At 38.7% G+C, this 13,229-nt stretch overlaps 1 protein-coding gene across 4 annotated transcripts; it reads right to left on the minus strand.

Moving 5' to 3' along the window:
- Positions 1–562: 562 nt before the first annotated feature.
- LOC121961913 (uncharacterized) lies at positions 563–12,142 on the minus strand. 4 transcript variants are annotated; one of them, XM_088073700.1, is made up of 13 exons: positions 11,557–12,140; positions 10,227–10,484; positions 9,211–9,429; positions 7,578–7,795; positions 6,827–6,887; positions 5,959–6,097; positions 4,794–4,984; positions 4,573–4,699; positions 3,987–4,120; positions 2,750–2,927; positions 2,169–2,359; positions 1,938–2,064; positions 563–1,028 (listed from the first exon to the last, which is right to left on the minus strand). In XM_088073700.1, exons 1-13 carry the CDS (start codon positions 12,020–12,022, stop codon positions 884–886), a joined length of 2,454 nt encoding a protein of 817 aa, XP_087929826.1. In that variant the 5' UTR covers positions 12,023–12,140; the 3' UTR covers positions 563–883. The 4 variants fall into 4 exon arrangements, 3 of the variants coding, with proteins under 3 accessions (XP_087929826.1, XP_042367954.2, XP_087929827.1); XM_042512020.2 differs by having other exon boundaries at positions 5,959–6,100; positions 11,557–12,139; XM_088073701.1 differs by lacking the exons at positions 563–1,028; positions 1,938–2,064 and having other exon boundaries at positions 2,182–2,359; positions 2,750–2,893; positions 5,959–6,100; positions 11,557–12,142.
- Between the last annotated feature and the right edge of the window lie 1,087 nt (positions 12,143–13,229).

The raw sequence follows: 13,229 nt of genomic DNA on the forward strand, positions 1-13,229 counted from the left end.
TGATGGTACAAGTGTGCTGCGCTGACTTGCTAGTGATCTAGTTAGTACTGTTCCAACCAACCACCAGCTCCAGTTTGGTCTAAATTTATCCATAATTCATCAAGTTAGACGTAAAGAAAACATGCCGTTATTTTCCTGGGGTCTCTCTCTGCCTGCTGGCTGCCACCTGTTTACAGTCCTGTAACTTATCCCCCCACGACTAGGTGTTGTGTCGTTCAGTTCAACTGTTTCACCAGTAGAGACTAGAGACTAAGCTCTGGTGATGCATGCTGTGCACTACATACAATTAGTTAAACAGAAAAAGGAGCATCTGTATTTATGATGGTGTTGGAAAAACATATCCTTGAGATCTCTAAATACCCTGGTATACTGTAATACTGCCCAAGCCTTCTAGAAAACTATGGTTATAATATAACCTACAATTCGTTTCAAAGAACAATTGGAGGTGGTAAACAGAAAACAAACAAAAAAGTATATAGAGGTATATGGAAGCAAGCATTTGAAATCCTCCTCCTGCATAATACTGGAAAAACAATGATAATAATAAAATAGAAAAAAAAAATCACTTTTTAAATATTTGAATTTTTTATTGTTTTTCACTCTAGATTGCAGTAATAACAATGTCCATGATGAATACATTCCTTGAACAGAACAGTGTAGTTTTGGTTTAGTATGGCAGTGAAAGAAGAGTATGAAGTTTTTCCATTTGTTTGCTACATTAATCCATGTGGTTTGGTGGCAACTTACCAGGCCCACACGACACCTCCACAGAGCTGTAAACGTGTAAATGAGTAATATCGATAATGTCTATCCCATAAGAAGCAAAAAAAAAAAAATCGAGAAAAAAATTCAGAAATTCTACTCCCCTCCAAGATTTGCATTTTCAATACAAACTGCTTTGGTTATCCAAACATTTTTCAAATATGGACAATATGATATCCAACATTTTGGACATGAAGCCATGCGAGGCAAGGTCCACAGCTTCCAATCTTTCCATGATGGCTGCCATGGCTGTCCTCAGGTGGGACCTGTAATGAATATAGAATGACAGTGAGAAGCCGTGTACACCACACACTGTGAGTTGCCAGAGAAATGGGGCAATTAATTCATGGTTTTGTTCACGTTGTATACTCTCTGCTTGAAGGCTTTTAAGCACCCATGCAGTGCTCTTATTCTGAAGTAGTGTCAGTAGAATTAGAGCCACTTTTACAGGAATCTAATGTCCATATCTGCTAAATACTAATTAAAGTTTAGATCAGAGTAAAAACAGTTGCCAGTTAGGCAATCAACCATTTCAGATCTCACATGCAAAAATTTTGACTCATGAGTTTGTGTTTTTGTGTTTTTACTCTTTTGAAACATTTTGTGAAATTTGTCATTATTTGTCAAAATTTGTCATCTAGTCCAAGTGGATGTTTGTGCCAAATTGATGAAATTCCTCCAAGGCCTTCTTTAGATATCTTGTTTACAAGAATGAGATTAACATAAGGTCACAATGAACTTGATCTTTGACAACCAAAACCTAATTAGTTCATTGTTGAGTTCATGTGGACGTTTTTGCCAAACGTGAAGAAATTTCTTCAAAGCCTCTGAGCCATATCGCGTTCACAAGAACGGAAAAACAGAGGGATGGATGGACAACCTGAAAACATAATGCCTCAGAGTCTCATTGGGACTCGGCTTTTAGTTTAAGTTTTACAGTGGCCATAATCTCGAACATTTTGGTGGCATCTTGGCATGCTAGACTGCTAATGCCGTCAAATACACCACGCTCGACTTCATCAGACCCCCGGCCAACAACGATTAAACACAGGTATTTTTTGACTAAAGGTTAGTTTAGTCGATACTTAAAAGGTATTGAGAACCAATACCCAGTCCTAACAAGGGTAAAAAACTTACGGCAAGTGTACATATTGTAAACTGAGTTTAAAACATACCGGAACTCTGACAGACTCCCCAAAGTCACCACCTCATCTTCTGCCTCTTGAATGACATGGAGACCTTCAAAGGGAAGATGGTCTCGCACCAAGACAGCAAGGCTTTCGCATAATGAATCTACCTCTTCTGATAAAAAAAACAAAAAAACAATAAAAATAGTAGATTGTTACCCCAATAAGGTATTACATAGTGACGTAAGAACATTTTAAGAAAAAAATTAAACAGCTTACCTTCACAAAGCCGAGAAAATAGGGACATTTTAGCTGTAAGCTGCGTGGGTTTAATCCCAGCTTCCTCCAACTGGACTTGAAGTTCTTTCCTTGCGTTATTATCTGTCCTTAGGTACGTCGCTATGGACGAAAATGACATGTATTCTGGAGGGCCTACCCGCCGACCCAGTTCCTCCACTGTGACTTTAATCCTGTGTGGACACACATTACAATACATCAAAGACAATACACCAAAGACAATGCAGTGTGTCCAATGAGAAATATGAACACTGGTCTACAATGGAGGCAATGGCCCCAATAATGAACCATGTTCTAGTCCAGAAATATATCCTGAAACCTACTTTGAGTGCACTATCGGTACTTCGGGAATAATACAGACTAGTGCGAGGCTCCATTGACTTTGCATTAGTTTTATGGCTAAGTCCCGGGAGCTTCAGGTATCAATCAGGAAGGACGGCATGGATTGTGCAAAAGAAGGACAATACTGATCAACAATGCCATTGGTAAGTAAAAGATAATGCAAGAGGTTCAAAATTCTGAACTTAGCCTTTGATATCAAAATACTCTTAGAAAAAGCGTACCTTTTCTTTTTCCCACCAGATGACAAAGGGAGTATGCTGTAAATTTCTTTGAAAATCTTTGGTGTGGAGGAGGCAGGAGTCGCTGTTTCAGTGTGCTTGGCGGACGAAGAAGAGGGCTTGATAGGTGCTGGCTGTCGCTGGGTGCTGGTGGATGGGAAGGCAGTTTTTACCGGTGAGTCTATTGAAAATAAAAAGCCCTTTCATTAATTCATCCTAGAATAATCAAATCATTGGAAAACTGCAATAACTGCCTTGTGGTTGTATGCCTCCACAAACCACTCAAGTAGCACTTAAATTTTCTAATCATGTGGAAACGTGGATACTTAACACACATCTTCCCTCCAGCTGCACAGAGGATCTCTACAATGAGCACAGTTTCAAGGTGGGCACCAAAGTTACTGTCACCAATTCTGGCCAAATGTCTCGTCTTCTCCTTCTTCCCGAGTTATGACACTTGAATAATGGCCAGAAAAGTGTTTTTGCAGAACATTATGATGTCACGGTGATCTTTAACCTTTTGGATATAAAATGTCGTCACTTCATCATTAGATCCAATTAGGCATTTGTATGAAAATTTGACAAAATTAGTATATAAATTCTTAAGTCACGGCCAAAAGCATTTTTTTTGTAAGGACATAGTGACCTTTTCTCTAATCAGTTTACTTTTGCAGTCAAGTGGACGATTGTGTGAAATTTGAGGAAACTCCCTCAAGGCATCTTCAGGTATTGCGCTCACAAGAATGAGATCAACACAAGGTCACAGTGACCTTGACCTTTGACCACCAAATTCTAATCAGTTCACTATTAAGACTAAGTGAACATTTGTGTGAAATTTGAATAAGATCCCTCAAGGTGTTCTTGAGATATTGCATTTACAATTATGAGACAGACCTTTGTTCTATGTCCACCAAAATCTAATACGTTTATTCTTGAGTCCAAGTGGACGTTTGTACTAGATTTAAAGAAATTCTCACCAGGCATTCCTGAGATCTTGCATGTGGGGTCGATGTCGATACGGACAGCAAACCCAAAAACATAGTGCTCCAGCCACAGCTAATGCCCACTTAGAGGCATATTAATTCTGCCTAAATTTCTTAAAATTATTTATGTTTGATTGAAGAAGTTGATGTCAAAATGATTTTACTGTCTACTCAAATTTAGATAATGCATTTTTCAAGCAGTTAGCTACATTAGGTCATGTTCTTTCCCCCCAAAAAACTGTATTTTCAATACATACTGCTTTGGTTATCCAAACATTTTTCAAATATGGACAATGTGATGACCAACACTTTGGACATGAAGCCATGGGAGGCAAGGTCCACAGCTTCCACTCTTTCCATGATGGCTGCCATGGCTGTCCTCAGGTGGGACCTGAAATGAACATATAGCGGCTGTGAGAAGCCTTGTATACCACATACCATGACTGTCCATAAACTCCAATTCAATTTTATTTATAAAGCCTATTACCACAAATCACAATTTGCCTCAGACAGCTTTATAGCATACATAATCCCTCTGGCATTTTTTGGGGGGAGTTTTTCCTTAGTGAGGGTCTAAGGCCCTCACTAAGGAAAAACTCCTCAAAAAAACGCTATAAAGGGGGTGGGGGTGGTAGAAACCTCAGGAAGAGCGACTGAGGACAGATAAACTTGGTGTGAGGAATTTGGTGTTTTGAGCACATCTTAGTCTTTGCACTATTTATAAATGGATTAACATCTTCTGAAAGACAATATTATTGTCCAGTACTGCAGAAGAGACAGTAGATTACATTGAATTAATAATGAGCGTGGAAATTTTTTTTTCTAGTTTACAAAATAGCATACCGGAACTCCGACAAACTCCCAAGAGTCACCACCTCATCGTTGGCAGTAGGAATGATATGGAGACCTTCAAAGGGAAGATGGTCTCGAACTAGGCCAGCGAGGCTCTGACATAATGCATCTACCTCTTCTGTTGATAAAAAGACATAGTATGGGGTTACCTTAATAAGGTGTGTATGAGTGAGGTTATAGAAGTTATGAGTTAAATAAATGACACAGCTTGCCTTCACAAAGCCGAGAAAACAGGGATATCTCGGCTGTAGACTGCGTGGGTTTAATCCCAGCTTCTTCCAGCTGGATGTGAAGTTCTTTCCTTGCGTTATTATCTGTCCTTAGGTACGTCGCTATGGATGAAAATGACATGTATTCTGGAGGGCCTACCCGCCGACCCAGTTCCTCCACTGTGACTTTAATCCTGTGTGGACACATACGCTCACATTACTATACACCAAAGACAATGCAGTGTGTCCAATGAGAAACATGAACACTGGTCTACAATGGAGGCAATGGTACTAACAGTGAACCATGTTCTAGTCCAGAAACATGTGCACTGTTGGTACTTTGGGGTTAATACAGACTAGTGTGAGGCTCCATTGACTTTGCATTAGTTTTGTGGCTAACTCAATGGAGCTTCAGCCACAAATCTTCAACCTATTTCATGTTATACTGGATTTTTTTTTTACACTGATCTTTATAATTGTAAAGATGAACATGTTTTTTGACTGAAGCACGTCCAAAATTCTTTGATCTACTTCGTTGATGGCTGGATTGTAGGCTACAGCACCAAGAATTAGGTAAAAACATCAATAAACAGAATTTAAACAGACAGAAAAGAGAAATAATTTAGATATATGTAGCCTACTCAGACATGATAAAATCACAAAAATGAAGGAGAATTACCACAAAATCAAGGGGAAATGACATAATAAGAGCAATCTCAGCAAGTCTACAGTATCAGCCGAAAGGTCGCTCCACTTCTGAAACGCTCACATTGGGATATTGTACCGCATGGAGGATGGATCAAAGTGGCCATCGGTGTCTAATTTTAAGGGATTCCCTCAAAGCAATCTGGAGATATCACTTTCATGGGATAAGCGACCTTGACCTTTAACCTATGATCACCAAAACTGTATCAATTCATCTTTGAGTCCAAGTGGACATCTGTGCTGAATTTGAAGAAATTCGGTTAAGATATTCTTGAAGTATCGCGTTCATGAGAATGGGACGTAATGGGCGGACAACCTGAAAACATAATGTCTTCGGCCCCGGCTATCCCCCGAGCAGAGGTATTATGGAATACAAAGCAAAACATTCACATCACAAAAGTAAAACTTCATCACCTCTAAATGGCTAGCGCTTTGCCATGTGGCACAAACAGACACATCATACCTTTTCTTTTTCCCACCGGAGGACAGATGGAGTATGCTGCAAATTTCTTTGAAAATCTTGGGTGCGGAGGGGGTGAGAGTTGTTGCTGGAGTGTGCTGGATGGAGAGAGAAGAGGGGGAGGCAGCTCGCTTCAGTGGGTCTACTGAAAATGAAAAGCGCCAGTCATTAATTTACAGGCCCCCCTTGCAATTAACCCTCTAAGAGCAAAGTACAGAAATTGCATTTATGTAACTTCTTTTCTGTCCAAGTTTATTATGGAAATCAACCGAGGAACCTGACAGGTAAAAGTCACAGTAATGGCACCAATCTGTACATTGTTGAGAGAGGGTAGTTATATGCACATCATGTAGGTGTAATGCTATCAAAAAACAACATACATGAGGAAAAAAGTAATGCCTGCACACTTAACTCCACGCCACACAAGTTTATTAAAGACAACATTTTGGTCCTGCTTGGATCTTCGTCGGGTCAAAATGTTTGAAAAGATGAAACCACACCTATATTGTTATATATATATATATATATATATATATATACACATAATGCTCACCAACAGGCTGACGAACTCTATGGTGGCATACAACAATTGACAATCAACTATTCAATACATTGAAGCATATATATATACACAAACACACACACACACACACACACACACACATATGCATATATGCATATACATATAAACAAGGACTGAGCAGTAAGATTAAACTTGCCTGAAAATGTAACTTTCAGAAACTCAGAATTGACACACAGAGATGACACTGAGGAAAACACGTATATGTGTATTTCCCAAAATGTTTATGAGTTTTTCTCAGCACACACAATATTTTCAAAAGTATGTAAAAATCAGATTAAAAAGGTTTACTTGAATTCCTTGGAGGATGAGCCCCAGCTTTCCTCTTCCGCTTTATTCCTCTTGGTCTTTTCTGAAAAGAATGAGAGAGAACGTGTCCGTCTGATGTGTGAACGTGCACCACTCTGTCCTCGACTGTCCAATCCGTGCAACACCTGGAGCAGCTCCACAGACAATAACTGGGGTTCTGACTTTATTTATATTTAGCTGAGAATATTTGTATGAGCTCTTTCATCCAAATTTGGCATTAATTCTGATTCAAACCAAAATGACAGGTTTTTCTTTCTGACAGAAAAACAGCACCTTTTTGTGAAAAAATTAAGTGGCTAGTACATTCATCACAAGTAGCTGTACGTAATTAGTTTTACTGGATGCCGATGATTTTATATATATATATATATATACATATATATATATATATATATATATAAAATTCAGCAAATACGCATTTTGGTTTATTTTGCTTATAACAGATAAAGTAACTTAGTACGGAAGTATATTGCTGCCACACCTGGAAAAAAATTTTTGGATCACCTAATAACGTGAACATTTTTTGTTATAACTTAAATACATCTCCTGAAAATGTGAAAAACATCTTGTTAAAATGATTAACTTTTCACATTACCTGACACTTCACATCACTTTTGTTTTTCTGGCTCGGCAGCACTGAGCTTCTGTAGTTTTACTACGTTGAAGTATTTTGTGTTTACTTAAACAGAAAAACACGAACTTAAGTAATAACGTCAATATCTTTAACACTTACCAACGAAGCACTGTCTGTATGGTTGGTCGGGGGCGGGATCTGTGGCAAAACTAACGTCACATCATTGGCTGAGGACTTGTTTGATTGAAGGAAAACTTCTTCCATGTGTCCCGCAGAGTCTGAGTGTATCATTTTGACATGTTCCTCTAGGAACACGGAGTCAGGGCAGAAGGTTCCACACAGAGCGCAGAGGTAGGTGCGGACCGGAAGCTGATGGTCTGAAACAACAACAAAATAACACAAAAAACACTATTACATGTCAACAAATCAGTTATGTATTGTGCATTAAATTCCACAAAATTAATAATTACCCAATCAATTAATAATTAGTAATATTATTTAATAATTCATAATCAAAAAATAATAATCAATATATTTTGATTTTTTTTTTTTTTTACAAATACAACAGGAACCCCCAGTAAACACAGGTGTAAATAAAGCAGGCTATACTAGAGAGGAGTTCTGTAATGCTTTTTAAAATTGGACTATTTGTCATTAAAACTATCTTGCATAAATACACAGTTTCTTGAAACAGAAACAGAATTAGTTTTCTAAAAACAGAATTTCCTAAATCACAATGTTGGCATATTTAAAGAGATTTATGAGGATTAGAGGTGGACCAGTATTGGTTTTTCTGGGCCGATACTGATACAGATTATTAGTTCTTAATGAGACTGAAAACCAATATATGGAACTGATTTGCATTTACACTAAAAATGAAAATACTTGTGTCCAAATTTAGAATTGGGAAAATAACAAAAAAAAACAAAACTTTGTTTACATGCATTCAGCAAATTTAAGTAAAAATGGATAAAATAGAAATAGCTAATATAAAATTAGCAGAAGTTATTATTATTTATATAATTTCTATTTCATTTTAGCATTTAATCAGGTCATCTCAAGGTTTGGTTCATATTTTTTTGGTCAAATTTTAGAAGTTGCTCATTGCCTACTTTCAATGTTTTTGAAAGAAATCGAGCCAATTTCAGGTTTTTGAATGCAATTTTGCCTTGTGCCTGATCAAAACTGAAACTTTCATCATATACAAGTTCCCTGCAACTTTTTTATTAGAGTTCTGTGAAAATTTAAATAAAAAAATGACTAAATGAAAAAATCTACCTGAGCTTTTACAAAGTAAAAGTTCTTCCCATGCTGACACTTTCTTTGCATGTATTGCAGACCGCCTTCCCTGGTACTGGCTGAGTGTAATTACACACACTTTTTCATTCATTATTTTTATTGGCAATCAGTAAAATTAAACCTAGATACAGGACATAGGCAAAACACCAAATATCGGCTGATGATCTGTTGATCCTGAATAAGGATGGTTGGTTTTTAGTTCTGAAACAACATATGAAGGGAATATACAGTATGTGAAACAATGAGAATTAATGATAGTGTGAGAAATTGTTAGGTTAACTTGTTGACCAAAGTAATGAAAAAGCGCAGACAGTAAAATAGATTAACAACAAAAACTATTATAACCATACACAAAAAAACAAACACTCTCTACTTTTAAGATGTTAAGCTTACACTCACATTTATTAATCTATCCTTTAAGTTTATTACACTTTCAGTTCTGTTTTTGTATTTTTTGGAATCATCCCTTTCCCTTCTCGCCAGTCTTACCCACCTGCCACAGGCCTGTCTGTGCTGCCCTCCGGCGGACTCCCTCCCTCCCCTGGAGAACTCTGGGGCTCCGTGGAGAACTCAGAGGGCTGGACGTGTGAGAGCGGGTCCTGGTCCTGCTCCAGTCCGGTCCTTGACAACTCATCATCATCATCATCATCATCATCATCATCATCCTCTGTCTCAGCGATTGGGTTGCTCTCACACTCGGGGTCCTTCACGACTGGGAAAAATACGAGCACATAAAACCTTCATCTTCAGAGGAAAGTTGTACTGTGTGAATTTACTGTTCATTTTTTGTCAGTTCTATAAGATGCTCTTTTCTTATTGGCCACTTCCACTACAAAATGATGAAAAATTAGCAATGATAAAGGAGTGCAAAAGAGAGTAAAGAAGAGTAAACACAGTATGTTAAAAAAAATAGAAAAGACTAAATTATAGGATAACTACAGAGAAATATTTATGTCAAAAATATAAGTAAGTCATCATTTAACCCATAAAGTTTGTAGTTGTGGTTAATGTGGATATTTTTTTTTTCACCTGGGATCTAAAATTTCATGCTACAATATCAATATCCTGAGTTAGTCTGTTTTAATGCAATTTCTTTCAAAAACAAGGGGAAAACAGCAATGAGAGACTTGGTGGGAATCATTAAATTAAATGCAAGAAAGCAGTGGATTTAGGAAATTATTTCATAAAATCTGGGGAAAAACTACATTTTTTATGTTTGCAGCTCATTTTCTTTTCCCCATGGTTGTGAAAGAAACCAAGCCAATAAAATATTATGGTGACATATATCTTTACCATGACAGAAAAAATAAAAAATGATCTAACAATATGATAATTATAACTCAGAATTTTCTTATTTTGAATTGATAATAATAATAATAATAATAATAGAGTATCTTTCATTTTTATCATTCCCATTTTTTTAATACATTTTGTTTGCTGCCATGGTCTTCCATAGGTATACGAAGTCCATGTCTTTAGAGGTGTCCCAACAACTCTGTGCCCGTTTACCTTTCAGGTCTGAGGAATACTCCACTGGTACTACTATTTCATAGACGTACATCTGCTTCCCGCCAGAGGGGATCATACTGAAGAGGTCATCTGTGGTGGACTTGGAGTCTACAGCCATGCTGTTGTTTGGCTGAAGGTTGGGTGCGTGCGGGTCTTGGTGAGCCTCCCTGCAGCCGCTGGCTTGACTACTCTGGTCTCTGTCCATTTCAGCACACCCCCTCGAGTTCTTGTCTTTCATCAGATGGTCGCAAATAGCATCTATTGAGGGGTTAAAACCAGAAGGGAGTAAATAACTTTTTTTTTTTTTTTTAATTAAGTCACATAGGTCTTTTAGGAACCATCATTTATGACAATCTCTGGCTCTATTATCAGGATCAGACAAGATATTCTTGATTAGTGTCCCTGTGCCTTTCTGCAACTACATGCACCCTTTAGTGTGTCTGGATCGATATATTCTCTGTGTCCTGTTCCCTATATTAAGAGTGTCGTTTGTCTGGTTCCTTATCCTTCAGTGTCCTGTGCACTCTATGTCCTATCCTATCTTGTTCCCTGCCCAGAACATCATTGGTTCCCATCTACAGAGCATCAGTGACCTCTGTGAAGTGAGGTGTCTGCACAGAGCCCAGAGGATGCTGAAAGACAGCAGCCACCCCAGCTACAGTCTGTTCACGCTGCTGCCATCTGGAAAAAGATACACAAGTATCCACTGCTGAACCACCAGACTACAGAGCAGCTTCTTTCCCCAGGCTGTGACACTCCTCAACTCCAAAAGATGTAGCAGGATTTAGGATCAACTGTAATTTTATCTCTTCTTAAACATAGTTTAAGGAAAATGGCAAATAAATCTACCTTGTACCTATACTCTCTGCGTCCTGTGTCTAGTTCCCTCTTTTGTCTGTGTCCTGGTCTCTATATTGTCTGTGCTCTGAGTTTGGTTCCCTATATTTTCTCTGACCCATGCCCAGTTCCCTATATTATGTGTGTCTTGTGTCCTATTCCCTGTATTATCTGTGTCTTGTTCCTTGTATTCTCTCTGTCCCATGTCTGGTCCCCTATGTTTTCTTTGTCCTGTTCCCTGTATTCTGTGTGTCCCGTATCTGATTCCCTACATTCTGTGTCTTGTGTCCTGTTTCCTATAATCTGTGTGCCCTGTTCCCTGTATTCTCTCTGTCTTGTATTTGATTCCCTAACAGTTCTTCAGCAGCAGTATAAAGCTTTCTTCTTCTCAATGTTAACCTTTAATTCAGCACAGCAGGATGACACAAGTACTATATTCAGGTTTTATCCATTGTATACTTTCAGCCAAAATACCACCCTCTCTGATACTTACCCTCCGCTGTATTCTCCTTCTTTACAGTTGGCATGACAGTCGTGGCTCTCCTGGGGTCCACACTGTTGTGTTTATTGGTGGAAGTGAAGTCGTGTTTCTTGTAGGCAGCATCAGCAGACGGCTCCATGGAGGGAAAAGGTTCCCTGCCATCCCTCTGGACTATATCCAGTCTCGCCTTTAACTCCTCAATTTCTTCGCTTTTCTCGCGCAGCTCCATTTTCAGGACTCGTATCCTGATGCTGACCATTTTGCGGATCTCAGACAGCGCTGTCTCCAGCACCACGGTGATGTTTCTGCCGAGGTGCTCCGTGATGTCGCTGACCGAGCACAGCAGCTCCTCGTCGGGCTCCAGCTCCAGGAAATCACCGTCGGCTCGGTTCGCTGACCCGGGAGGCTCCATGAAGGCGCCGTGGAGTTCAGGAGACAGGCTCGTTTCAGCGAAAGTCTGGTTTCTTTTGCGACTCATAGGTTAGCTTAGCTAGAGAGCTATTTTCCGAAGAGTTAAGCTAACTGGCCAATGTTTTGGTTTCTCCTTCTTCTGCTGCTGCGTCCTCTTCTTACTTCTTCTTGAAGCGATATGGCGGTTAGCAAACTACATTATAACTCATTACCGCCACCTACTGGTGGAAAGGGGTAGCGATGACCAGGGGCGTGTCTAGGATTTATGGACATTCGGGGCTTAGCCCGGACTTTTGTCCCCCTTTTTAATCAACAAGCTCTGTTTTGATGATTTTTATGCACTGTGGCACCTTATTTACCCCGCAAAACTGTTTAAGAAACTTAAATTAAAAATTACAAAAAACGTAGAAATATTAGCAGTTGTTATTAATTAATACTGAGTAGAAACAGAGTACCTACTTTACAACTGCTATCATTAAAAATGCATTGAGTTGGAAAAATAGCCTGTGTTTTTATTAAAATGTCGGAATCTAAGTACATTTTGGTAAGTACCCTCAAAGGGATTTTTTTTTCTTTAAAGATTTTTGGTGAATTAAACAAAAATATATTTTTAGTGGGGTTACCCATATTTTAAAAACCTGTATACACATGTCAAATTTGATGGAAAGGGGGTTTGAGAAACCAAAGTATATGACTAAGAGCTTCCTTAACTCTCTAAATTGACATAGTTTTCTACTAGCCTGAAGCAAAATAATCAAATTTCTGAAATTCAGTTATGGCTTTTGGTTTTGGTTTTGGTGCCACAGATTTTCAGTGGCCCCCCTTCTGGCCACCGTTATGAACATTTTCGGGGGGCACCAGTGCTTTTAGGGTTTCACAATCACATATCAATAAAAAAAAAACTCTTGCACTTTACACCTCTTAGTCATCTGACAGCTACTGTGTGTGGAGTAAAAGTGTAATAAAATGAGTGTATGACACCAGACTTGCAGAATGTGTGTTACTGAAGTGCTGAGGCAACATGTGTCTCGTGATTCCCTCTCTGATCGTCTGTTAACTGCTGTTAGATTTCAGAACAACACTGCTGCTGCTGCTCAGCTGAAACTCTGAGCTGACAGAGGAACTGACAGAGGAAAGGAAATGCTGAGTCTGTTCCTGGGAGGTTTGAGTGAAACTCACACTATCACACTCACACACAGAAGCAAACACACAGGAAAGCTTTGAGGGAAACATCTAAGATAGAGAAAGAGTACAAGTTCTTTGGTTATATTCAG

Source organism: Plectropomus leopardus, chromosome 23 (genome assembly GCF_026936395.1).
Source record: "Plectropomus leopardus strain MGB_pleo_1.0 chromosome 23, ASM2693639v1, whole genome shotgun sequence".
Classification (NCBI taxonomy): Eukaryota; Metazoa; Chordata; class Actinopteri; order Perciformes; family Serranidae; genus Plectropomus; species Plectropomus leopardus.